Source organism: Ailuropoda melanoleuca, chromosome 10 (assembly GCF_002007445.2).
Source record: "Ailuropoda melanoleuca isolate Jingjing chromosome 10, ASM200744v2, whole genome shotgun sequence".
In the NCBI taxonomy this organism is placed as follows: Eukaryota; Metazoa; Chordata; class Mammalia; order Carnivora; family Ursidae; genus Ailuropoda; species Ailuropoda melanoleuca.
The window spans coordinates 26,099,897-26,126,616 of NC_048227.1; the positions used below are offsets into that span (position 1 = coordinate 26,099,897).

Consider the following 26,720-nt stretch of genomic DNA (forward strand, 5'->3'; position numbering starts at 1 on the left):
GCTGTCTGAGGCCCATTTTATCACGGCACTAATCCCATCCATGAGGGCTCCATCCTTGTGACCTCATCACCTCCCCAAAGCCCTGCCTCCAAATACCAGAACACGGGAGGTTAGGTTTCCACAGATGAGTTTGGGGGGACACATTCAGTCTACTGCGATGACCCAGAGCCAATATCTCATCTCCCTGAAGACGCACCAAGGCGAGAGCAGCTAAAAGGAAAGGAAGCCGTGGCGTAGAGACCCCAGAGACGGAGCCCTTGCTGCAGCAAGAGGGGAGCCAGAGGGGCCCGCTGCTGAGAGCCCTCTGGCAGATGTCCCGCTCCACCTTCCTCCTGGCGACCTTCAGCATTGTCATCTGTGATGTCTTCAGGTTCTCTATCCCCAAGCTCCTCAGGTGGGTCCAGGCCTTGGGGATCTTGCTGAGGCCGGCGGTCCCTTCCTCAATGGTGTCCTTCCGGAGCCGGGGTGAGGGGGTGGGGGGCATCAGCTCTCCTTCTGCCTTTGCCTAGTCCCCCAGAGCTCAGGGCCCTGGAGGGTGGATGGAAAGGATACTGAGGAAGGGAAAAATAAATAAATAAATAAATAAAAATAAATAAATAAATAAATAATAAGAAAGCGACAAACCTCAGGGAGAGAAAATGAATGAACTCTAACCTGGCTGAATCAGTTAGCTTTTGCTGTGTAACAAAACAGCCCCAGAGCGAGAGGCTTACATCTGCTTCTTGGGGTCATGATAATGTGGGCCAGCAATTTGGGCTGGGCTCCGCTGGGCAGTTCTTCAGTTCCTCAGTTGGGTTCATTCATGTGCCCGCGGTCAGCTGGGAGGCTGGCTGGGGACTGGCTGGTCTCAGATGGTCTCAGCTGGGACAGCTGGTCTCAGCCCCACGTCATCTTTCACGCCCCACACTGTCTGCTCGGGCAGGGCTCAAAGACACAGAGCGAAAGCTGCATTTTCTCTTGACCCCTTACGCTTGGGGCTGGCACAGTCTCACCTCCACTGTGTTTTCTGGGCCGAAGCTGGTTGTATGGCCAGCCCAGATTCAGGGAATGGTGTATTTGTTTGCTGGAGCTGCCGTAGCAAAGGATTATAGGCTGGGTGGCTTAGACAAAAACACGTTTATCTTCTCAGAATTCCAGAGGCTGGAAGTCCAAGATCAAGACTGATTTTATCCAAGGCCTCTCTCTTGGTTTGCTGTGTCCTCACATGGCTTTTCCTTTGTGTGTGCATGCCGATTGTATCTCCTTGTGCATGCAAATTTGCTTTTAGAATGACACCAGTGGGATTGGACTAGGGTCCCACCCTAACGGCCTTATTTTAACTAAATCAGCTCCCAAAAGGCCCGAGCTCCAAATACAGGTGCATTCGAAAGTACCAGGGATTAGGACTTATCATAGGTATTTTGTAGGGACACAATTCAGCCATGACAGGTGGGGATAAAACGCTCACCTCTTGGTCAGAGGAACAGCAGTCATGTTGAAAATGAGTGCAGGTGGTGGGAGGAATCACTGCAGCCATTTTGGCAAAAATATCTACCACGCTGTCTGATCCTCCACACCTTGCCAGGCTCAGGCAAAGGAGACAGCCACACATGCCTTCTCTCACCACTTGTACCCTCCCTCTCTCAAAAGCCTTTTTCTGGAGTTTATGGGCAATCCCACGACTCCCGCCTGGAAGGGGTATCTCCTTGCGGTACTGATGTTCCTCTCTGCCTCCCTGCAATCGCTGTTGGAGCAGCACTTCATGTACAGGATCAAGGTGCTGCAGATGAGGCTGCGAACGGCCATCATGGGCCTGGTATACAGAAAGGTGAGCCCTGGGGGAGAGGGGTGGGTCTTTCCCATCCCCCCTGTCTTGTCCCGATTTCTATATAAATGTTCTAGCCAAGAAGGCTCACATGATATCACGTGTGCCTGAAAATGCACTCATTCACTACTTTACTTATTCGTGGTCACTCTCACTACACTCTCACCTCCTTGGTTATTTCCCTAAGACCTTGAGTGATCTGACCCTGGGACTTCTCCAACTCTATCACATCACACACCTTCTCTCTTGCTCAACCTACTCCAGCCACAAACATACCAGGCAACCTCCCACCTCAGGGCCTTTGCATTTGCTGTTCCTACTACCTGGACACCCTTTGCATTTCTTTTCATCTACCTACCGTCCCCTCGTCCCCCCATGAGGAGAAGGGGCTAATCTTGGGGCTGTGCAGAAACCAGACAGAGGTGGGCTGTCAGCTATGCTACCAGGCAACACTGCTTATGGTAAAAATGACTCCCGACCCATTGGTAAATTCACTAGGGCTGAAAATCCTGTCAGTGGAGTACAAATACCTGGTGGGGAGCCATAGCTTTGGGCTTCTCTTGGTGCAGTGACTCATATCCCCTCGGGAGCCCTGGAAGTGAAGTGCATGAGACTATCCGCCGTAGATATCGGCTCCTGTGGGGTCTGGAGCACCTGAGCCAGGGCGCGCCAGACCCCATGAGTCTCCTCTTGCACCTGCGCTGTTCCCCGGGGAAGAAGCGGTGCAGGGAGAACAGCTCCTGGATGGCTGTGTGGACGGCTCCCCAGACTGCCTGGCCGCTGGGTTTCAGATCCACGTCTGGGGGATGATCCACCAAGCGCACATGAGCTCAAGCATGGTGTGGCCCAGGTGGTCTTGAGTCCACCTGCTGAGCTGAGGCTGAAAGGAAGACAGGGTGAGGCCACTGCTCATCTCCAGAGAGGTCAGACCCCGGCTCTTCCTGCCGGCCTGCCTCCGCATTAACCGTGTCTTCTTATTTTCCGCATCCAATGGTTTGATATCCAGGGCGTTGGCAACCTTGGAGGGACTCCTCCCTGGCCCAGGGCTAGCCCATTCCTAGAGGTAGTAAATGACTCATTGGGCGCATGCTTTTCGCGTGCCAACCGACCCATCCAGAGCTCACCCTCCCAACTGCCCCCTTCACGGGGCTCTCAACATTCTGGGCCGCCACACACCTGCCCTCATCACCCCAGGGCCAGGTACTGGACCATGAGCGACAGCTCCTGAGCCCCAGAGCCCATCGCGATTATTCAGAAGAGCCAATCCTGCTTCCCCTGCCTGGCCCTTCCTTCCTGTGAAAATCACAAAAAAGGCCCTGGCCCACAGTCTACCTTGCTAACAGGTAACAATCATAGTAATTATTATTACTGAATAATATTACTAATATTACTGAATAATATTTTAAAACATTTCTTCCTAACACTCCTCATAATTGTCATTAAAGAATGAGCTATGGGGCACCTGGGTGGCTCTGTCGGTTAAGCGTCTGACTCCTGATTTTGGCTCAGGTCGTGATCTCAGGGTCCTGGGATCAAGCCCCTTGTCAATCCCTGCTCAGTGCGGAGTCTGCTTCTCCCACTCCCTCTGCCCCTTGCCCACTCATGCACGCATGCTCACTCGCTCTCTCTGTCTCTCTCTAAAATAAATAAATAAATCTTTGGGGGGAAAAAAAGAAGAATGAACTATGTAAGTCGTTAATTTCCCTTTCCAGCTCAAACTCTCCTCCTGGGAGAGCAAGCTGCCAGCCTCCGTCATTCACAGCTATATTCTTAGTACTCAGTTCACTGTGAGGCCCAGAGTGAAGTTTTGGGGGTTTTTGGGAGATTTTCTACTCATTCTGGGCTCACTCCTTCACCCGCTTACTTCTTCCCTCACACACTCAGCAGAGAGGATTGCAAATAGAACCTAGAATTTAACAGGCTGGATGGGGTCCACTGTGACCCCAGAGCCGGGGCACATCTGGGGCTGCCAGAGAACCAGGTTAGGGTGTGAGGGGCACATTAAATGCCCACGGGGTTAGTCTGCCACCCTGTCTAGCTCATGTCTGCCCTTGGCCATATCCCAGATTCTAAGCTTAGCCTAGCCTTTAATAAGCCCTCCAACTTTGGGCAAGTTGGTCAACTTCTCTGTGCCTCAGTTTCCTTGGCTGTAAAATGGAATGAGTCATTCTGCATTTCATTGATTCTCGTCTCACTTTTTTAACCCTTCTGAAATCAAGATGTGTCTTGTGTGTTTTAAGATAATTGCGCTGATTTTTTTTTTGTTGTTCCCTTAGTGATACAAAAATAGAGCATTTTATCCATGGCATTGCAGATGGAATGAAGTGTGACAGTCCCTGCTCTGTCTGTCTGTGGGATGTGCCCCAGCCCAGAAAACAATGACACTGCTCGCGTAGCACAGGGCCTGGGACGTAGGGAGCACTCAGCAAAGGACCACCATTATCGTCATAAACCCCAGGGTTTGACGTGTTATGCTATTGACTTATCCCTGCAGGGCTCTAGGGATCTCAGAGCCTTTCTGTTTTTGTCATCTCTCTGAATTCTCACGACGGCCCCCGGGAGGGCGGCTCTGGAGGTTTACTGGCCCATTTGACAGATGAGTGCACAGAGACCTGCCTGTGCCAGCAAGGGCAGACAAGCTTCGACTCAGGCCTGCCAGGCTGCGGTGCCCCTGCTCCATCTGTGCGGTGGGCCCCCCTGCCTTCCCTCACCGCACTCGTCCTGTCCTTCCCTCGGACTGAGGTCTCGATCCTCCCGCCCTGCCCAGGTCCTGGTCCTGTCCAGTGCTTCCAGAAAGACCAGTGCCGTGGGTGACGTGGTCAACCTGGTGTCCGTGGATGTACAGCGACTGGTGGAGAGTACCATGTACCTTAACGGGCTGTGGATGACAAGCATCTGGATGACTGCCTGCTTTGTCTACCTCTGGCAGGTATGCCGTAGTTCAGAGACCCCGGGGCGGGGGTACCAATGGCATATGGGTGGTGAGCGTGGAATACTCCCCAATACCATTCAGTGGCATTAGGTCACTGTACGTCATGGTCACTCTACATCCCCTCCTACTGTCCCGACCCCGTGGGGCACGGGGCCAGGACCCTGTCTGACTTGCTACCTTGTGTCCAAGGCCCCGCATGCAGTAGGCACACCTTCAAACAGTTCCTGACCTGGAGTACATAAATATTAGACGGGAGGGGTGCCCGGCTGGCTCAGTCAGTTGAGCGTCCCGCTCTTGGTTTTGGCTCAGGTCAGGATCTCACAGGTCACAGGTCGTGAGATCGAGCCCCAGGTCAGGGTCCCCACTGAGCAGCAAGCTTGGGTAAAGATTTTCTCTCTCTGCTCCTTCCCCCTCTTGAACATGCCTTTACTCTCTCTCCTCTCTCTCTCCAAATAAATAAATAAATCTTTAAAAATAAACAAATAAATGTTAGATGTTATTATCAGGAAGAGAGAGGGCAAGGAAGGACACTCAGGAAAATGCGGAGTGTACGATTGGGCAGACCCCCTGACTCAAGCAAATCTGCAAAAGTCTCACCCATCACTTCCCTGGCCTTTTGGCAGATGGTCCCCTAACATTAGAGGGTCACCCTGAAATCTGGCTAACGGGGGAGTGGTGGACATCAAGGTTGCTACAGTTAGCATTTGTAGCATGTTTTCCAAGTGATACTATTTTTGCCAGAGAAAGCTTCACCTTCTCTTCACCTTTCTTGGATTATTTTCCCAACCCTGGCTGGGAGCTGTTTGCCTTCTGGGCACTTCTCCACTTGGCCACTAGGTGGCACAATTGTTGCATAAATGAAACAGGCTTGGTCGGTTAAGGAGATTACGGAACTAGTGTCCTTACAGACACAGAAGGGAAACTGAGGGCCCTGATCTGAAGAGGGGTGGGGTTTGTCTAGAAACTGGGTGCAGATGACCTCGGGTGGAATTTCAAACAGTCACAACTCCTTAGAAATCACTTACCCCACCCCCACCCCATTTTCCAGATAGAGAAACCAAACCCAAGAGGGAACATAACGGTCCCAAAGTCACAAAGCTGGTGGGGGGGTGAGGGCTGCCAGACAAAATACACAACGTCCAGTTAAATACGAATTTCAGAGAAACTGAATAATTTCTTAGTATAAGTATATCCCAAATATAACACGGGACATACTTATACTAAAAAGACATTCGTTATTTCATTTGAAATTCAAATTTAACTAGGCATCCTATGTTTTGTTTTGTTTTTTGCTAAATCTGGCAACCTTGTGAGGGGTGAAACGAAGACTAGGATAGTAATTGATTGTATGACATGGGCACTTACTATATGTGATGGGCAACGATTGCCCTTTCACAGACGAGGACGCGGCAGCTTAGGGAGGGTAAGTAACTTGCCCAAGGCCACACCAGTAAGTGCCAGGGCCAGAATTTGAACTCAGACCCTGATTCCCGAGAACTGTTCTGGCCAGGCATGCACCCTTGCACTGTCCTGTCTCGAAGCATGACTACTTGAATATGCCTCCAGCAGCACTGGGGGAGGGGCACTGTTTCCCTCCATGACAGAGGAGGACTCCATCCTCACAGGTATCCGGTGGCTGCTCACCTCAGCTTCCCTGGCGTCCCTTGCCTTAGGACACAAGTCTGACCAAATCCCTTGGGATCGTCAGCTGGGCCCCTGGGGATGTCCTGTGGCATCCCACCCTCTGTCTCCAGCTTCTAGGACCCTCTGCCCTCACTGCCATCGCTGTCTTCATGAGCCTCCTCCCTCTGAATTTCTTCATCACCAAGAAGAGGAAACAGCATCAGGTGTGACATTTGGGAGAGGGGACACGCTGGGCGGGCAGTGGGAAGGGGAAGCCAGCAGGTCATGGGACTGGCATTGGCGCAGGTGCAGGGAGTGAGGAGGGGGAGGGGGGACATGGTGACGTGAGCCTTTCCCATCACTCAGACCTTCGCCTTCCACCCAGTACCCCCATCTCGGTGGATGGCAGCTGCACCCCTTGAGCCTTCAGGGCATAAGCCAGCCATGGGTCAGCTTTCAAATGCATCTTTTTTTCTCACGTGCCATCCGTCAGCAGATGCGTCCAGAATGTTGCCCCTGTCTCACGCTCCCTGGGGCTCTGCTTCTGTCCTCATCCCTACCTGGGCCTCTTCACACACCCCTTTCAGCTCAGAACCATGATGGCTCCCATCGCCTTCAGAGTCCAAGCCAAAATCCGGCGGTGGCCAGCAGGCCAGCTGTGATCTGGCCTCACCTCCTGGCCCTCTGCCCTGGCTCACTCCACTGCCCCGGCTCACTCCACTGCCCCGACCCTCAAGCTCCACTCAGGGCCTTTGCGCCCCTGGCTCCCTCTGCCTGGAACGCCCTCCTCCAAGACGTCCCTGTTTCCCCCACCCCAAGCCCTCACTGGCCCCCAGTTACCATAGCAACGTGTCCCTCCCCTTAGCACCCAGCTGCTCATCCACTTGGCCTGTGATGTCTGATTCCAGAGCACTTGTCATTTTGTACCTGGCTCTTCCATTTGCTGTCTCTCTTTCTTGAGACTGGAACCTTCGCAGCAGGAGGAAATACGCACTGATGCGATCTCAAGCTTCCAGAATGATACGTGGCACTTAGAAGGAGGGAGGGGGGAAGGAGGAGGGATATTGGTCTCACACTGTTTCTGCAGCCTCCTGTCTGGCCTCCTCTAAGACATTCTCCACACCTGCACCTCCTTGGTGAAACACAGGGAAACACAGCCTGAACTCCTCCGCCTGACTTCCAAGTCCCAGTATGGTCCAGACCACCTCCCCCTCCCCTACACCACACTGCCTGTCCTCTGGGTCATGCTGTCCCCTCCATCTTCCCCTGTCCACCTCATCCACCCATTCTTTGTGCACTCAGCACCTCCTCATCATAGCTCACATGTCACTCTCACCTCCAGGAAGCCTTCCAGATGGCACCACACCCAGGCTGGTTCAGGGCTCCGACTCTTCCACCCCTTCCCTGGTCTTGGGGAGCTTCTCTCTGTGATGGCACATCATCTGTCACCCACGATGAGGGCAGAAGCATGGGGACAGAAGGGAGGAGACACCTACAGTGGTTCAGGGGCACGATGACAGTGATTTGGGCCAGGATGTGGGGACAGTGATGCTGAGAGGCAGACAGCTTGGGGCCAGGCGTGGGGGAAGAATCAACAGCATTTGCTGAAGGTGGGGTGTGATGGTTTTGCAGAAGGAGAATTCTTGAAGTTTCCCTGACCTCTGCCCTCCTCTTCCCTCCGGTCCTAGGAAGAGCACATGAGGCAGAAGGATTCTCGGGCACGGCTCACCAGCTGCATCATCAGGAATATGAAGACGGTCAAGTCCCATGGCTGGGAGGGAGCCTTTCTAGAAAGAATCCTGAGCATCCGAGGCCAGGAGCTGGGCGCCTTGAGGACCTCCAACCTCCTCTTCTCTGTGTCTCTGGTGTCCTTCCAAGTGTCTACGTTTCTGGTGAGCTCACCTGGTCTCTCAGCAGAGCGTAGACTGAAAGAGGAAGTGCTTAGGGGGATGAGGTAGGTGGGGCCCCCTATCCCCCCAAGATCCTGGAGCTCCTCTTTGCAGACCACCCCATCCATCAAAATGTACCTCTCCTGGATTCTTCTCTCTGCCAGGGATCCTTGCTTTGTGCTGAGTTAGCTAACCAATTAGACCATTCCCCTGAAGGCGGCAGTGGCTAATAAGGTCCGTCATTCTCCCGTAGAAGGTTCCAGGCATCTGGAACTGTTGCTGCTTCTGGCACGGGGATGAGGCAACAGGGGCAGGAAGCTGCAGGGGGAGAACCCCACGTCCACATTGACGCCAGCTGTGCCATGGCTGCAGCGGCCCTGCATGGGGCACAGTGCCTATCCTGTCCTCCAGTTCATTCCACAGATTGCTGCCCGATCCGCCTTCCTAAAGAACAGCTCTTACTCCGCTCATGCCGTTGCTGACAAACTGCAATGACTCACTGCCGCATAAATAAATAAATGATCCAAACTCCTCCTAAGATATTCAAGGCTGGTGGCAGGTGGGCCTTAACCAGTATTTCCAGAAGGATTAGAACCCCCCACCCCCGGGGGAGGGCATCTGGTAACACTCAGAACCACAAGTACCATCACTCAGAACCGTGAGAGCTCCCCAGGCAGGATCACTGAATCACCATCGCACCAAGTGACCATCATGTCATCACCAAGTGACACCTAGAACCGAAACATCGCCAACACCTAGAACTGACATCACCCAGTGACACCCAGAACCACAGACGCCTCCAATGCCCAGGGCCCTCCCTTCGAGTGCTGCTGATACCTGCAACTCCAGGGTCATCTCCAAGGCCTTCTAGGACCACAGGTCCCACCCATGTCTAGAACCTCCCACATGCTACCAAGATCAAACGGCATGATATCCCCGGATGCCTGGAACCCACAGCTGCTGGTCCTAGAACAGGGGCTGCACACACAGCTCCCTTCACCAAGACACTTGTATTTTTTAAGAAACACTTGCACAGCTGCATGAAGTAGGAATGAGGCCAGGGGGACTGGCAGACTTTGGGGTGAGGGGCGGATGGAGGAGACCATTCCAACATGGTGGGCTTGGCCACACAGGCCCCCGGAGATGTCCCGCTTGCTTGGGTTCCTGGGCCAGGCCCCCAGCTCACTGTCACCCCCGGTGTGTCCCCGCAGGCCGCACTGGTTCTGTTTGCTGTCCATACGCTGGTGGCCGAGGAGAATGCCATGGACGCTGAGAAAGCCTTTGTGACCCTCACCGTCCTCACCATCCTCAGAAAGGCTCAGGTTTTCCTGCCCTTGTCCATCAATTCCGTGGTCCAGGTGAGGCAGCAGGTTGGGGAGGCCCTCTGAGGGCAGCCTTGCAGCGGTGTAGCGGGAAGGCCTGACGCCATGCCGCCCCACACTGCCTACACTGGAGGAGGCCGGACAGGGGAGGGAGGAAGAGGCAGGGAGACAGAGCAGGGAAGCAGGGAGGGGCAGAGGATACAGCGACGTGCCAGGCCACCCATCCCCTTTTCACAGCAAGCATTTTTATGTGGATTCTCTTCCCTTGCTGTCTCTACTCACACTGCGCCATGATGGCAATGAGAGCAAGTGGTCTCGCTGACGCGTCCCTATCGAAACAGCCGCCCTAGGTGGACGAAGTTTGGAATCATTTCTGATAATGGTCTGATGATTCCCTTGGAAAAGCTGCCATCCTCCTCCTGGGTCTCATCTGCAGGATGGCAGCCCGATTGTCCTTATTATGCTAATTAGGGGAGAGGAGCTGAGAGGTCACTGTCAACATCGTGTCCCCACCTCCAGTGCGCACCGTTTCCTGTGACCCTGAAAGCTTTGTGCTAATGCCTTGCAAATGCATCAGGCTTGGGCCACCGGAAGCTTTTCCACATCCTGAGGCATCAGACACCCAGAGCCTGAGTTCTTTTTTTGCTCTTTGGGCATCAGTGACCTGGGGCTTTGGTCTCCCCAGGCCCGGGTGTCCTTAGACCGTCTGGCCACCTTCCTCTGCCTGGAAGAAGTAGACCCTGGGGCTGTGGACTCAAGTCCCTCCAGATGCTGTGAGTGCAGAGTTCGGCTGGAGGGCTGCGGGAGGGATGGCAGGACCAGCAGCACCCCTGCAGCCCCCTCCCCTGGCCAAATGCCAGGGTCCCAGCTGGGGGGCTGCTGGCGCCAGGACGGCACATGCAGATGATGCCGTCAGCTGCGTACCGTGGAAACAGACACCGTGATGCTGCTTTCTCCCCATGATTCAGCAGCGACTCGTGAGCACCTACTGTGTGCCACTCTGGGCAGACGGCCACGAACCCTCTAACCGACCAGGCCCTTGCCCTCGTGCGGAAAGGCCAGGCACATAAGCATGGCCGTGTGTTCCTCAAGCTAGAAAACAGACTCAGAGAGGGCATGGCCCTGTTGCGCGATGAGACTCACCAAACGCGGCTTGGCTGGCTTTCCCCGTTCCGCCCGCAGCTGCTGGGGAGACATGCATCAGCATCCACGACGGCACCTTCGCTTGGTCCCGGGACAGCACGCCCTGTCTGCACAGGTACAGCACAGCCTCCCTGGTAACTACCTTCCCATCGGCAGGAGGTAGATGCCAGAGGTTCCAGCAGCTTCCAACAGCTAGGCACTGGAGGGTGGGTTAGTCTGCACTGGGGCTGGCGGGGAGATTGGTAGGACCAGCCCCGGGCAGAGAGTTTTGGGGAAGCGAGACTCCTGGAAATGGAAGAACAGGGAGTATGAGCCTCCCTGGTCAGGGAGGAGACACCTCCCCGCTCCCCAGACTGGCCAAGATGACACCGAGAGGGCCCTGGCCAAGAGGAACCCCATGGCCCAACCTTACCTGCCATATCTGCTTCTTTGCCTCCTGTGTCGGTCCCCGGGTCATTGTCACCTCCAGCCCCCAACATTGGCTGGGTCTCTGTGACAGAAAACCCCCAGCCCAACCCCGACACTCCTCAAGAAGGGAAAGAAAATAGGCTGGGCAGTGTTTATGTCGATTGTCAGTCACTCATTCCGTAGTCTTTATTAAATGCTTGCTGTGTGCCAGCCGCTGCTGGAGGCCCAAAGGACAGAGTGAAGGAGACAAACACAGGCGCTGTTCCCTGGGGCTGACCTACCTTCTGATGGGAGCACACAAATGAGAAATCAGGATAAGGGAGTGATGTCGAGGGAGAGGCGTGATAGTAAGGTCATGATAAAGGGAAGGAATGAGTCTTGCAGCTGTCTGGGAGAAGAGCTTTGTAGGCGGTGGAAACAATAAGTACAAAGGTCCTGAGGCAGGAGTGTGCCTAGATCAAGTTTCCTCTATCTCAGCACTGTTTACACTTAGGGCTGGAGATTTCTTTGTTGTAGGGACTGTGCTGTGCCTTGTAGGATATTTAGCAGAACCTCCAGTATGTACCCACTCGCTTTTAGCAGCAAACCCCACCAGGTGTGACAGATGACACTTAAGGGGGGCATACTCCCTCCAGCTTGAGAACCACTGGCCTACGGTCTTTGAGAAACGGGAGGTCAGTGTGGCTGAGGAAGAGCAGCTAAGGGACAGAGCAGTAAGAGGTTGGGATCCTTCATGAACTGCTGGGACTTTACCTTTTCTCCTGAGTGAAATGGGGAGCAGAGGGCTTGAGCCAAAGGAGCTTCACGATCCCCCTTGGGTTTTAACGGGTCCCTCCGGCCACAGGGTGGAGGATGGGCTACGGCACACAGGCAGGGGCAGAGGGCAAGCGGTGACCAGCCTAGTGCAGTAACCTAGACAAGAGCGAGGCCGGTAAACCGTCCTGCCGCAGCAGTGTGTGCAGTGTGTGTGTGTGTACATACATGTATGCAGGTGTTCATAGGTACACACGCAGGTGCATGTGCATGTGCACACACAGGTGTGAGCATATGTGTGCATGCGTTAGAACAGATGTGCTCGTGTGTTTGTGTAGATGTGCGTGTGCACACGTGTCCGTGCTCGCGTTTGCACGTGTGTGGTATGTGTGGTGTGCGTGGGTGTGTGCTTGCCTGACTTTGTGTGGGAGGCTGCGTGCGTGTATGTGTGTGCTGTAGTGCATGTGTGCCTTATATGTGTGTGCTTGTGTGAATGCACATGTGTGTGCATGCATATGCACGTGCATGGGGAAGGATGGCTGCTTGAGTCGCCAGACAGGGACTGGGAGAGGGAAGGACCTCTGGATGAAAAGCCAGAGGAAATGCTGGCTCCGTCTGGGGTTGCCCAGTCCTGCGCAGACTCAGACTGGGCCCTACCCAGGAACATGTTTCCCCTCCTGTGTTGCCAGGATCAACCTCACTGTGCCCCAAGGTCATCTGCTGGCTGTTGTTGGTGCCGTGGGGGCAGGGAAGTCCTCCCTGCTGTCTGCTCTCCTCGGGGAGCTGTCAAAGGTGGAGGGATCAGTGAGGATCAAGGTGAGGCTGCCCCCTTGCCTGTCTACTAGAATGTCCCCCATTATAAAAGCCCTCTGGCTCCTCCCCATGCCCCCCACTCCTGCCCCCTTCCTCCCAGCCCCTCCCCACTTCTCCACCTTCTCCAAAATCGCTCCTACCTCCATCCCTGTCAGCCTTTTAATGGCCAAATGAGTTTGCATTGTAGGGTTCTGTGGCTTACGTGCCCCAGGAGACCTGGGTCCAGAACACGTCCGTGGTAGAGAATGTGTGCTTCAGGCAGAAGCTGGACCCGCTGTGGCTGGAGAGGGTCCTGGAGGCCTGCGCCCTGTGGCCAGACGTGAGCAGCTTCCCTGCAGGGGTCCACACCAAAATTGGGGAGCAGGTGAGGGTCTCGGGGACTTCTTGGCACAGAGAGGCATCAGAGCTCTGGACCATTTGCCTCCCTGACCTGTGGGGCCATGTGGAGGGAGGGACAAAGAGGAGACCAAGGAGCAGGGAAATGGAGCAGACAGAGGGCCTCGCTCAGGGCTGAACACATAGGAAGAGCTCAATCAATAGTGACTAATGAGCGAATGACTGCAAATAGAGACAAAAGCAGAGGTGTGGTAGGGATTGGTGGAAAGGGGTTTTCAGCAACAGGGAGTCAGGAGACCTGGTATAAGTATAAGATGCATGAGAGCAGGGACTGGGTCTTGTTCATTGCTGTATCCCCAGAGCCCTGCTTTTCTGGGTGACATTGGTCAAATAGCTTCCCCTCTCTGGGTCTCACCAAAGGGTCTGGGGCAGAAAAGTCCAACAGACAAGATATAAGCATCTGGAGTTACAGACTGGGGAGGGGTCAGCAAACTATGACCCCCAAGTCAAATCCAGTCCACTTTTTGTGCATGAAGTCTTTTGGGGACACGGCCACACCCAGTCATTTACCCATTTACCCGGGGGTCCACGGCTGCTTTGCATGACAGGGGCAGAGATGAGCATTTGTCATGGAGACTGGGGCTTAAATAGTTACTGTCTGGCCCCCTAAAGAAAACGTTTGCCCTGCCTGGGATTAGGGAGGGGAGAGTGAAAAGGTAGGAGCAACTATTAAGGGAATGAGTGGGTTTCCTGGCTAGAAGAGGAGAGGGCCCAGGAGAGGGTCTGGAGGAGCCTGTGTGCAGCTGAGGAGTGTCCAGGGAGGAGGATGGGAAGGGTATTTCAGAAGGAAGGAAGCTGACCTTCACCTCTGTCCTGCTGTCACATCCTAAACCAAACCAGTGCTCCCCCAGGAACTGCCCACCCCCATCCCCAGTGACCAGAGCTCCATCCTTCCAGAGCTCAGATCCCAAACCTTGGTGTCATCCTTGATTTTCCTCTTTTCCCTACACCCATACATCTGATCATCAGCAAGTCCTGCTGGGTCCACCTTCAGGGGAGACCCAGAGTGTCCTGGTATCGTCCACCATCAATCTCCCCTACGTAGCTGCCCTGCTTGTTTCTGTCTTCACTCCAGGTAGGCTAATCCGGATGCAGCAGCTAAAGGGATTCTGTTCAAACATAGGGCACACCACATCCTTCCTCTGCTTGGAATCTTCCAAGGTCATCCCATCTCCCTCAGAATCAAAGCCAAAGTCCTGACAGTCGGTAACAAGGCTTCTCAAGGTCTGGCCCCACTTATCTGACCCCATCTCCTATCATTGCTCCCCCTTTCCTGTTTCACTCCAGCCACATGGATCTCCATGATGTTCGTAAAACACCCAAAGCACGTTTCCTACCTCAGGGCCTTTGCACCTGCTCTTCTCTCTGCTTATAAAGCTCTTTTCCAGGGGTCCACATGGCTCATCCTTCACTTCTTTCAGGTCTCAACTCAAATGTCCCCTTAGTGGAGAGGCCTTACCTGACCACCACCTTACCCAGCACAGCAACCCTCCTCATGCTGGTTGAGCATACACACTAATTCTACTTTCTTAGTCTTCATAGCACATAACACCTTCCCGCAGGTGATATATTTCACTTGTTTGTTATTGATGATGTGTCTCCCACCCCACCCTCATTAGAGTATAAGATGCATGAGAGCAGGGACTGGGTCTTGTTCATTGCTGTATCCCCAGAGCCTAGAACACTGGGTGTATAATAGCCATGTGGAAAATGTGAGTGGAATGAACAAACGAATGAAAGAAAGAAAGAAAGAAAGAAAGAAAGAAAGAAAGAAAAGAAAAGAAGGACTGGGTTGAACAACAGGGAGATGACTGGTGTCCCTGAGGAAGGCGGGACCATACGATGGGGAAAGGAGAACGCAAGCCAGATTCAAGGGACAAGTGGGTGGGAGGAGAGGACGTAGGTGCAGAGCGTGTGGACAACTCCTCTGGGAAGCGAGGCTGGGTGGAGGCCAAGGGGGACGCTGGCTCGAGAGCAAGCGTGTGAAGCTGGCAGTTGGCCCCAGGGGACAGGCACAGTGAGCTGGCCCTCACTCTGATGAGCAGTTGTACACCAGGCCCCTGTCCCTCTGCTGTGGCCACAGGGCATGACTCTCTCTGGAGGCCAGAAGCAGCGGCTGAGCCTGGCCCGGGCCGTGTACAGGAAGGCTGCCGTGTACCTGCTCGATGACCCCCTGGCGGCCCTGGATGCCCACGTTGGCCAGCACGTCTTTGACCAGGTCATTGGGCCCGGCGGCCTGCTCCATGGGACGGTAAGTTCGGGGAAACGTGTCAACGTTCACAGGGCAAAGGCAGGGGACGTCCTGACCCCCGTCTGCCCACCGTGCTCCTCGAGTCTCATTTTCCTCTACAACGGTCAGCTTTGGCTCTGACGATGCCGCATGACAAACGACCCCCAATCTCAGTGGCTTACAACAGTTAATTCTTGCTTTCGGGGCCATGGTTAGACTATTCCAGCTCAACCTCAGGTCACTGGCCAGGTTCGGGAGAAGCGTGTGTCTCCTTGTTTTGAGACACCGCTTGAAGGAAACCCTCTGTTGCTCTGCTGGGCCGCGGAGAAAGGGAGCAGGAATACAAGAAGGGGAGCTCTCCCCGCGCTGAGCCCGAAGACACTGCCTGCCCCTCCCCCCAGCTCTGGAAGACTGGTCAAACACAGGAGTGTAACTCCCACCCCTTCCCTGCCCAGACACGGATTCTCGTGACCCATGCACTCCACGTCCTGCCCCAGGCTGATTGGATCATGGTGCTGGAAGACGGAGCCATCACAGAGATGGGTCCCTACCAGGAGCTTCTGCACAGGAAGGGGGCCCTGGTGAGCCTTCTGGACGCAGCCAGACATCCAGCAGGCAGTGGAGATGCAGGTATTGGCTGCGCTTTGCTGGCTGCCTGTGCCTGGCTCCTGCCACCCGAGGGGAGAAGGCTCCCAGGATCCTCCTGGCATGACTAGAACCCTCTGGCCACAGCCTCCATGGGGCCCCAGGCCTGGAAGCAGACGGCTCTCCGAGGAGGACATCCTTCCCCTCAGCTGGAGCTAGTGACACCTTCTGTGAACCAGGGACCGGGCTGAGTGCGTCTACGGACGTTATTTTGTGAGATCCGTGCCACTGCCCAATGAGGCACGTGCAGCCTCCACTGCCCTGTTACTAGTGAGCACACTGGGCAAAGACGAATTTCCTGAGGTCACACGATTAGAACATGGGGGTGTTCGAATCTGACATCTGGGTCCTAATGCTGCAGAGGCGGGGCAAGGTAGTCACCCGGTGGCTAGAGGCCAGAAGGCCCACGACACACTAGCTGGGGCTTTTGGGTTTTTTTTGTTTGTTTGTTTAAGATTTTACTTATTTGTCAGAGAGTGAGCGAGCACGCACAAGCAGAGGGAGAAGCAGGCTCCCCGCTGAGCAAGGAGCCCAATACGGGCCTCAATCCCACGACCCTAAAATCATGACCTGAGCCGAAGACAGACGCTTAACCGACGGAGCCACCCAGGCGTCCCGTAGCTAGGGCTTCTAATAACCAGAAAACACAACGCGTGCTGCAAAAATGACCACGCATCAGAAGTGAAGCCGCTGATGCGAGCCCCCCACAGTGACTGGCTCCTCCCACGCACGAGCTCATTTAATCGTCACAATGCCTCTGCGAGGTCAGAGCTGTCTTTGCCTCCATTTCACAGATGAGAAAACCGAGGCCCAGAGGTGAAGGAACTGGCCCAAGCTCACGTGGCTTCTAGGTGGTAGCGCTGGCCATTTGAACCGAGCAGCTTGACGCCAGAACATGTGTCTTTTCATGAACAGGCTGGATGCTGCCCTCACCCCAACCCCCCCCCACCATGACAAAGCAAGGACACACAGTCAGGGGCCCCCAGCCCCAGGCTCTGCCTTGGGTGAAAACATCTGTTGAGCACTGGCTCACCCTGGTAAAAGTCCAAAACGTTGACTCACCGTGTCACCCTCCTGGAGCTTGGAGATGGAACCCATCTGGCTTGGGGGACGGTCGGACAAGGGTCCTTCCTCGGGGAGGTGACTCCTGGGGTTCGCTGGCAGTTACTAGAAAAGAACATTCCAGGCACAAGGAACTGCTGGGCCAAGGCTATCAGGGGGAACATGGAGCAGTTCACCATGCATAGTATTTGCTACTGCTTTCCAGCCCCAAGTTCGTAGCACGTGTGCAATCCTGTTTGCTGAGGGAAGGAAGGGAGGGAGGGAGGAATAACGTTCCCAGAAGAACCCAGGAAGGGTGGAGAGCAGTTGCAGGAGCCAGATCGGAGGAGAGATGCTCAGACAGGTGAAGGCCATATAGCCAGCAGATGTCAAAGCCAGTGTCTGGACGCCGAGTGCTGACCCCCATCACGTGACAGGACTCCTTTGACCTTGCAGAAACAGAACTCACGACCGAGTCCATGGACCCCAGAGGCTCTGCCGGACAGGGGAGACCCGCAGGTGGCCCTGAGAGGTGAGTCCGCTGTGGTGCTGAGTGCAGGGAGGGCACGGGCTGAGGCCGTGGGGCAGGGTCCCTGGGTCACCAGCTGCATCTCAGGCAGGTAAGGGTGGCCCAAACTATTCTGGACCCCACCCCTTTTCAGTGCCCTCCATGGTGCTCAGCTGCGGGATTCTTCACCTAAAGTATTTGATAATCAACTGGCCAAAATGATGAAGTCCTCAAGCGGCCAGTTCATAGAATGCCCAGTGTGCCCTCAAATATGACGAATGCCTTACAGTTTGTCAGGTGGCCTTGTTGCCAGAGGGGAGCAGAGCTGGCTCCAAAGAAAGCTCCTCGCCACAGGTGTTAATGACCTGCTTGGCCCTGTCATTCATCGTGCTTGACAAGCTTGCTGCACAAAGGGCTTGAGTCTACACTCATGGGAGCACTTGGCGCAGGCCAGAACACACGGGGCAGTGGGTTCACCAGAAGGCCTGCTGTCCCCTTCTCTCCAGCCCCCTCTGGCCAGGCCATAGCTGGACTCATCGGGGGCTGCCTGCCACAGAGGAACTGAGCCACCCAGTGCTCTCTCTTTTTATGAAAAGTGATTTTGTAAAACACAACAGTGGACCCCTGGGCGCCAGGCAGTGTGAGCTTAAGTGTCAGCTGTCGGGGGACCTCAGGGGGATCTGGAGGGGCCTCGGTCCCTGGGGGTAAGTAGAGGCCGGGCACAGCTTCTCCCCATGCCAACTAGCTACCCAGAGTACGTCTGGGTCACACAGTGGACAATCCCACCTGTCTTCACAATAATCTTACATAAAATCAGATAGATGATAAAAATAGATAAATAGACAGATATATAGATAGATATTCATAGATGAACATATAGATAGATGATAGATTGATAAATGATGGATGGGTAGATGATTGAATGGTAGCTAGACAGACAAACATAGACTAGCCCCGTTTGATGACTGAAGAAACTGAGGCACAGACACGATAAGTCAGCTGCCCATGGCTTCACAGTCAGCAGATGGCAATTCACGTTTAAGGTTAAGGCAGCCCACTTGTCCATAGATGAAAGGAACATACAAGAAATCCTCAATGTTGAATTGTGCAAAATGGACATTCTGCCAAACTGGACTGATAAATCTGAGGGTAAACAGCAGGGGCAAACAAAATGATTGTAGCAAAGCTTAAGCCAAAACAAAGACTCTGAAAAACCACGTTCCAAAGTCGGGCAAATAAGTTCATTCAGTGAGACGGCATCAGAAGAATAGGCTGGCTCACCTCTGGGGTACGAGGTGGCGTTTCGCCGGGCACCACAGAGGGAGGACGGAGCACGACACCCCGTGGTGCTCAATATGCTAGCAGAACGAACGTGTGAGTGAACGAGTGAGTGGAGAGTGTAGCTCAGGGTTCGCTGGCCACCAGTGGCCTTGAGGGTTGGGTGCACACACAGCTCGTGGACAGACACTGATTTGTCCTCCTTTCCTCTCAATGGCAGGTCCTTGAAGTTAGTCCCCGAGAAGGACGGCACCACCTCAGAGGCCCAGTCAAGGGATGCCCTAGAGGAGCCTGAGTGGGCAGGACGGCCAACAGGAGAGGACGGCGTGCGGAAGGGCAGGGTAACCACCAGCTGCTCCCTCCCCTCTGTGTCCACTGCTACAGCTGCCCGCCCCCCTCCACCCCTCGGGGCTCAAGACCTCCCATCAGATACAGCACTGGGCAGGGAGCGGGGAGACTCACCTTTATTGAACACCTGCTGTGTGCCAAGTAAGACTCTAGACGCTTCATGTTTCTTAATGCTTACAACCACCCTATACTTAGATGATGGTAGCCCCATTTTAGAGATGAAGAAACTGAGGTCTTAAAGAGTTTGTCTGTGTTCTCATAGCTAGCAAGGGAGCAACCTGGGACTCAAATCTAGGACAGAGAATCTGCAGCTTATACTATTTCTTTTCTTGTATGCTGCTTTGTCCCCCCATCCATCCACCTACCTACTCATTCATTCCTTACCACCCACCCTACCCATCCTACTTATCCATCTAGCCACTTACCACCTAATCAGTCATCTATCCATTTCACCGAACCTCCCACCCATTCACTCATCCATCTATTTATTCATCTTCCATCCATCCACCCATCCATCTACCCATCCTCCCTCTATCCATCCACGCACCCACTTATCCATCCAACCACCTCCCTATCCATCAACCCATATTCCATCTATCCACTCATCCACTCAGTTAACCATCCATCCACCCACCCACCCATTCATCTACTCATCTTCTATCTATCCACCCACCCACTTATCCATCCACCCTTCCATCTATCCACCCATCCATCCACTTACCCATCCATCCATCAACTCACCTATGCACCCACTCATCTACAGACTCACTCATTTATTTATCCACCCACCCATCTATCCATTCATTCACCCATTCACCCAATCACCCAATCACCCATTGTCCCACCCAACCATCCACCCAGAAAACATTTATAGAACCCCCCATTACATACCAGGCAATGTCTCTGCTCTGGTGGAGACTGCATACTAGTGGCGGGAGACAGTCAGCAAACAATCGGGCTACTAAGCAAGGTAATAGCAGATAATGATAAAAGCTATAAAAAAAAAATAAGGAAGGGCAATGAGATGGGGATCAGCCAACTGAGGGTCAGGAGCCTGCTTGGATTAAGATACTCGGAAGAGTGACACTTGAGGTGAACCCTAAAGCAAGGGACCAGCCGCAGGAAGAGCTGTGGGAAAGCATTACAGGCAGAGGGAACAGCAGGTGCAAAGTCTCTGAGGTGGGAAGGAGCTTAGGGTGCCAGAGAAAAGAAGAGGATTCCCATGAGACCAGCAGATAGTGAGTAGGAGGTAAGGTCAGAGAGATGACTAGAAGTTTGGAATTTCTTCTGAGAGCAAGAAAAAGCCACAAGCAGGTCAGCAACAGCAAGATGGGATCGGGTTGATGTTTCCAGAAGTTTGTGCTGGCTATAGCCATGTGAAGAACTTCAGATTCATGGGAGCTGGACCTCAGGCAAGGGTCTTAACCTCTTCGTGCCTTGGTTTCCTTATCTGTCAGGTGGGAATTATGATGGGGGCAGAGACACATGCCTGTCCTATAGCCTGTGTTCAATAAATCACTCCCAAGCCAGGAAGGGCCACAGCCTGTCCCCTTTACGGCTCCCACGGGCCCTCTGAGGGTTCTGCAGGGGAAGGGGTCTGGAGGCGAGGTGGGGCCTGAAGGAGAGATGGCACTGCAGGTGGGAGGCGCCGAGAGAAGACAAGTAAGGTCTGCGTCGTGGTTCCATCTGCCCTGTCGATGTGTTTTGAAGGCCTCACGTGGTCTTTCCTCCCTTCCTTCCCCCGGGGCCTCTCTCTGCCCCGTCTCCCCTCCATGTGCTACAGGTGAAGGCCACCATGTACCTGACCTACCTGCGGGCTGTCGGGGCTCCCCTCTGCCTCTACGTACTCTTCCTCTTCCTCTGCCAGCAAGTGGCCTCCTTCTGCTGCGGCTACTGGCTGAGCCTGTGGGCGGACGACCCCACTGTGGACGGGCGGCAGACACAGGCGGCTTTGCGGGGCTGGATCTTTGGGCTCCTGGGCTGCCTCCAAGGTACCCCTCGCCGGCCTTCCTCACCCTCCATCCTCCCAGCCCCCTCCAAGGTGCTCAAGGCTCCCTGCTCTGCCCGTCCCTGGATTCCCCTGTCCTCCCTGGACATCCGGGCAAACATCCTGGGCCCAAGTGCAAACCTGCATCCTTCAGATAAAACTTGGGGGAGTGGGGGATATGGCACATCCCCCCCTCTCCTGGAGCCCTGGAATCTGTACCAGACTCATCAGCAAATAAATGCAGGATCTTAGCCCCCCGTTGTTGGGAGCAGCTGAGGACTCAGGCAGGGAGAGACCAACCTTGGCGTTTGGATTGGCCAGGGATAAGACAGGAGGGAAGTGAGCCGCACCCCGAGCACACGGATCAGCATTGGGAGGAAGGGGGTATATTAGTTTCCTAGGGTTGATGCAAATTACCACCAACTTGGTAGCTTAGAACAACAGAAACTTAGGTCTCACAGTCCTGAAGCCAGAGCCCACAACCAAGCTCTCAGCAGGACTGGTTCTTCTCAGAGGCTCTGAGGGAACATCGGTCCTGGGCCTCTCTCCCAGCTTCTGTTAGAGGCCAGCAATTCTTGGCTTGCAGTATCTATACCTGTCTTCACATCACCTTCTCCGTGCCTTTGGGTGTCTCCTCTTCTCGTAAGGACACTAGTCGTTGGATTTAGAACCCACTCTAAATCCAGGGTGATATCATTTCAAGATCTTTCATGGAAAACATCTCTGAAGATCCTCTTCCCAAATAAGGTCACATTCTGAGGTTCCTGGTGGCCTTGAGTTTGCAGGGTGGGGAGGCACACTACTTAACCCACTGTAGGGTGGTTCCGTCAAGGGACTATCAGGGTGGTCAGATCATAAGGTGGCCACCATGCGGTGGTTGGGGGGTGGTCTCAGCTCTCATGCTCTGATACCCTCTCTCTCTCCCCAGCCCTTGGGCTGTTTGCCTCCATGACCATGGTGCTCCTAGGGGGAATCCGGGCATCCAGCCTGCTTTTCCAGAGACTTCTGTGGGATGTGGTGCCAGCTCCCATTGGCTTCTTTGAGCGGACCCTCTTCGGGAAACTGCTGAATCATTTCTCCAAGGAGACAGACACAGTCGATGTGGACATCCCAGACAAGGTCCGGTCCTTGCTGATTTATATCTTCGGACTCCTGGAGGTCATCCTGGTGGTGACGGTGGCCACCCCGCTGGCTGCTGTGGCCATCCTGCCGCTGCTGGTCCTCTATGCTGGGTTTCAGGTAGGGAGAGACTGAGGAGGTTCCTGGGGCCAGCTCAGGTCAGCTCAGGCAGTCCCCTGTCTCTGGGCAGGATTCCCTGTACAAGCTTCTGCCCAGTGGGCATCTGGGGACCATCCCTAGAAGAATTCCCAGAGGCAGAGACACCACAATTTGAGACACCACAACCTACAACCATCGCTGTCTTCTCTCCCGTCTTCTTGACTTGGCTTGGGGAGGGACAGTGGTGGGGGCAGGCAGAGGTGGGTTCGAATCCAGGCCCTGCCACTTACTTGCCATAGAGACCTGAACCAGCTGCTTTGTCCCTCCGGGCCTTAGGTGTTCCCATCTGTCAATCGTGAAGCCCATGAATGCTCTCCTCACGTTAATAAATACTATTTGTAAAGAGCCTAACACACAGCCTGGGTATTCAGCTGATGCCAGTCCTCCTTGCCTGCACACAAGTGGCAACTCAAACCAAATAACATTGCGGATTACTTGTTCCCAGCGCCTGGTATGGGGGCTCTGGTTAAGGGAATGAATTCCAATTGGCCAACTACCTTCCGTGTCCTTTATGGTTTTGTTCCCACAGGGACTGGCCCTAAGTGAAGCGGGTGGCCTCAGAGCTGGGAATGAGACATTCACACAAGAGGAATGATTTCTCAATCCTGGCTGCGCCTGAGAATCACCCAGGTTTTTTTTTTTTAAACATACCTAGGCCAAGGTGACCCCACCAGAGATTCGGACTTAATCGTTCTGGGATGAGGCCACGGGAAGGTTTTAGAGCTTCCCAGGTGATCTTAAAAAGGACCATGTAACTCTGATTCTGCAAGGAGATGGGAGCCCAGAGACAGGAAGCAACTAGGCCAAGGTCACAGAGCAAGCTGGTAGCAGAGCCTGGTCAGAAAGTCTGTCCTTGAGGCTCCCCTGTGATTCTGTGTCTGTGACTTCTCCCCTCTGCACCTGTCCCACTGCAGAGTCTGTACACGGCCAGCCTGTGCCAGCTCAGACGCCTGGAGTCAGCCAGGCACTCGCTCGTGTGTTCCCATGTGGCCGAGACCTTCCAGGGCAGCGCCGTGGTCAGAGCCTTCCAGGCCCAGTGCTCCTTTGTGGTTCAGAATGACACACATGTGGACGAAAGCCAGAGAGTCAGTTTCCCACGGCTGGTGGCTGAGAGGTAGGAAGGGCCTGGGGGCAGAGAAGACACCATACTCCATCTCTGTCCCCACAGAGTGAGTCCGAGTGTCCTACTGTGTGGCCAGAGAGCTCAGTGGCCTGCCTAAGGTCACACGGCAAGGCGGGGATAAAACTGAGGCTGCATATCAGGCGTGCACTTGCCTCGCGCCGGGAGCAGGTGGAATGTGGCCTGAGGCATCCCCCGCAGCAGGTGGGCAGGAGGTAGAGATGTCCGAGGCCAAGCCACTGGACCAGCCTCTGTTGCCTCGGTGATAGAGGAGCTGCACAAACCTTCTCAGCCTCCTTTCGGGAACGCAGGCTTTGAGCACAGACAGGCATGGGCTCCAATCCCAGCCTGGCAACTTCCTCGCTGGGTGATCTTGGGCAAGTTACACACCTCTCTGAGCCTCCTTTGTCAAAGGGGGATGGCTTTCGTGGGGTGGCAGTCAGGATTCAGGAAATCCACTTGGCTGGTATTCCTAACAAGCTTACTACGAGCCACACAGTTCTGAGCCCTCTCCATGGATTTATTCACTTAGCCCTATTAACAACTCACCAGGCAGAGACTGTTCTAGAGATGGTGAGTCTCCGGCACAGAGAGATTCAGGAACTTGCCCACGGTCACACAGCAAATGTGTGGTGGACTCAGGCTTTGAATCCAGGTGCCATAGTGTGGAGAGGGCCAAGCACACAGTAGGCAATCAACAAATGTGAATTCCTTTCTCCTTCATGCCCCGGGTCCCTGGCCAGCTGCAGCTTTCAGGCCGTGTGGCTGTGGGTAGTGCCCCACTCCCATATGCCTTCTGGGTGACCTGTCCTGCCTCTTCTTGGGGTCCTAGCCTAGGGAAGAAGGAGCTTATGAACATTTAGAAAGCGCCTACTATGTGGACGGCCCAGTGATTTCTGTGCTACATATGGCACATCTCGTTTAATCCTCTCAACTCTAAGAAGCAACGGTACCTCATTCCACAGATGGGTAAACTGGGGTTTAAAGAAACAAAGGAACTGTCTCAAGGTCAGCCATCTAGGAAGCGGCCTATTTATTCATTTGTTGGCTGCCTTGTTGAAAACCCATGATCTGTTGGAAGAGGCTCGTGCTTTCTGGTATCAGGCAGGGTGATGTGGCTTCAAAGACTTGTTAACTTGACAAGTGAGGACAGCAATAATCCACTTTGTGGGGTTGTTTGGAAATGAGATACTGTATGTAGTAAAGCCCAGAGCTCCCTGAAGACAGGGATTTTAAAACTGGATCCCACTGTGTCCCCAGCGCCTCCAGCATGCACGGCATACAGTAGATGCTTAATACGTGTTTGTTGAATGAATGAATGGTAGAGTAGGAATCCAGTAGGAGGGGTTGCATATTTATTCATCCACTCAATATATTAGTCATTGAGCACCTACTAAGTGCTGGGTCCTGTGCTAAGTTACTGGGGACAGAGTCATGAACGAGACAAAGCCGCTGCCCACGCTGAGCTCAGTCCGCCGATGGAGACTGATGGTCACGGACTGAGTAATTAGTTTTATTATAAAGAGTGGTAACTGCTATAAAGTTATCAATTACATGTGAGAAAGAAAGGGAGGAGCAGTCCAGGAGGGCTCTTGGAGGAGGCAACATTCAAGCCGACGTGGCCATGAAGATAAGATGGAGGTTGGGTTCAGGCAGGGGGAGCACAAGGAATATGGCCAGGCGTATCCCAGGGACAGAAAATTGGCACCATGGCAAAACTTCACTTCAGCACCTACTGTGTGCCAGGCTCAGAGCTGGGCACAGGTGAGACAGGAAATCATCAATCTCCCCCATCCACTGAGCTTGGGTGGGGCCTGGGGTATGGAGGGGGCCACTGCTGGGACCCCTGTGGGACTCAGGCTGGCACGATGACCAGTCCCTGTGCCCCGAGAAGCAAGTCCTACACAGAGGGCCCCCCGCTGACCCGGCTCTGACCTGCCTCCCCTCGCAGGTGGCTGGCTGCCAACATGGAGCTGCTGGGGAACCTGCTGGTGTTGGTGGCCGCCCTGTGTGCTGTGCTGAGCAAGGCCCACCTTAGCGCTGGCCTTGTGGGCTTCTCGGTGTCCGCCGCCCTCCAGGTATTCCAACACCCAAGACACACAGACCCCTGCCAGTGGGACCTTCAAGGAGCCGAGTCCAAACTGCCAACCAGTGAGGAAAATACAGCTCTGCAGAAGCTTAGCTGGGGTGACCTTCCTGGACCTTGAGCCAGAGACTTCCCTCAGAGAGCCTCAGTGTGCTCATCTGAACAATGGGGCAGTGATCTCCTCACACATTGTAAAGAGTAGCTGGGATAAGGTATATAGAGTACATTACCCACGCACTGCTAAATTNTCAGGATTCAGGAAATCCACTTGGCTGGTATTCCTAACAAGCTTACTACGTGCCCCACACAGTTCTGAGCCCTCTACATGGATTTATTCACTTAGCCCTATTAACAACTCACCAGGCAGAGACTGTTCTAGAGATGGTGAGTCTCCGGCACAGAGAGATTCAGGAACTTGCCCACGGTCACACAGCAAATGTGTGGTGGACTCAGGCTTTGAATCCAGGTGCCATAGTGTGGAGAGGGCCAAGCACACAGTAGGCAATCAACAAATGTGAATTCCTTTCTCCTTCATGCCCCGGGTCCCTGGCCAGCTGCAGCTTTCAGGCCGTGTGGCTGTGGGCAGTGCCCCACTCCCATATGCCTTCTGGGTGACCTGTCCTGCCTCTTCTTGGGGTCCTAGCCTAGGGAAGAAGGAGCTTACGAACATTTAGAAAGCACCTACTGTGTGGACGGCCCAGTGATTTCTGTGCTACATATGGCACATCTCGTTTAATCCTCTCAACTCTAAGAAGCCAAACGGTACCTCATTCCACAGATGGGTAAACTGGGGTTTAAAGAAACAAAGGAACTGTCTCAAGGTCAGCCATCTAGGAAGCGGCCTATTTATTCATTTGTTGGCTGCCTTGTTGAAAACCCATGATCTGTTGGAAGAGGCTCGTGCTTTCTGGTATCAGGCAGGGTGATGTGGCTTCAAAGACTTGTTAACTTGACAAGTGAGGACAGCAATAATCCACTTTGTGGGGTTGTTTGGAAATGAGATACTGTATGTAGTAAAGCCCAGAGCTCCCTGAAGACAGGGATTTTAAAACTGGATCCCACTGTGTCCCCAGCGCCTCCAGCATGCACGGCATACAGTAGATGCTTAATACGTGT

General features: G+C 54.0%; 1 protein-coding gene and 2 long non-coding RNA genes across 4 annotated transcripts in view; 1 reads left to right on the plus strand and 2 right to left on the minus strand.

The window, feature by feature from the left end:
* The window catches only part of ABCC6 (ATP binding cassette subfamily C member 6), a 52,172-nt gene that overhangs the window by 15,510 nt on the left and 9,942 nt on the right, over positions 1–26,720 (plus strand). Inside the window, exons 8-25 of the mRNA XM_002927004.4 lie at positions 191–394; positions 1,630–1,807; positions 4,572–4,733; positions 6,491–6,583; positions 8,048–8,251; positions 9,460–9,606; positions 10,256–10,343; positions 10,753–10,828; positions 12,564–12,690; positions 12,875–13,051; positions 15,167–15,334; positions 15,769–15,943; positions 17,456–17,531; positions 19,006–19,126; positions 20,917–21,124; positions 22,049–22,359; positions 23,313–23,512; positions 25,470–25,596. Of these exons, the coding sequence (XP_002927050.2) occupies positions 191–394; positions 1,630–1,807; positions 4,572–4,733; positions 6,491–6,583; positions 8,048–8,251; positions 9,460–9,606; positions 10,256–10,343; positions 10,753–10,828; positions 12,564–12,690; positions 12,875–13,051; positions 15,167–15,334; positions 15,769–15,943; positions 17,456–17,531; positions 19,006–19,126; positions 20,917–21,124; positions 22,049–22,359; positions 23,313–23,512; positions 25,470–25,596 (2,842 nt within the window). The remainder of the gene's footprint in view (positions 1–190; positions 395–1,629; positions 1,808–4,571; positions 4,734–6,490; positions 6,584–8,047; positions 8,252–9,459; positions 9,607–10,255; positions 10,344–10,752; positions 10,829–12,563; positions 12,691–12,874; positions 13,052–15,166; positions 15,335–15,768; positions 15,944–17,455; positions 17,532–19,005; positions 19,127–20,916; positions 21,125–22,048; positions 22,360–23,312; positions 23,513–25,469; positions 25,597–26,720) is intronic.
* Positions 2,565–10,871, minus strand: LOC117804167. Of its 2 annotated transcripts, XR_004628476.1 has the most exons (7): positions 10,714–10,871; positions 8,893–8,979; positions 8,387–8,566; positions 8,089–8,284; positions 7,696–7,784; positions 7,287–7,389; positions 2,565–2,684 (listed from the first exon to the last, which is right to left on the minus strand). It is a non-coding gene; the product is annotated as an uncharacterized LOC117804167 (long non-coding RNA). The 2 variants fall into 2 exon arrangements; XR_004628477.1 differs by lacking the exon at positions 8,893–8,979.
* On the minus strand, positions 12,049–20,787 carry LOC109490802. The gene is made up of 4 exons (XR_002144195.2): positions 20,025–20,787; positions 17,021–17,125; positions 12,890–13,019; positions 12,049–12,657 (listed from the first exon to the last, which is right to left on the minus strand). It is a non-coding gene; the product is annotated as an uncharacterized LOC109490802 (long non-coding RNA).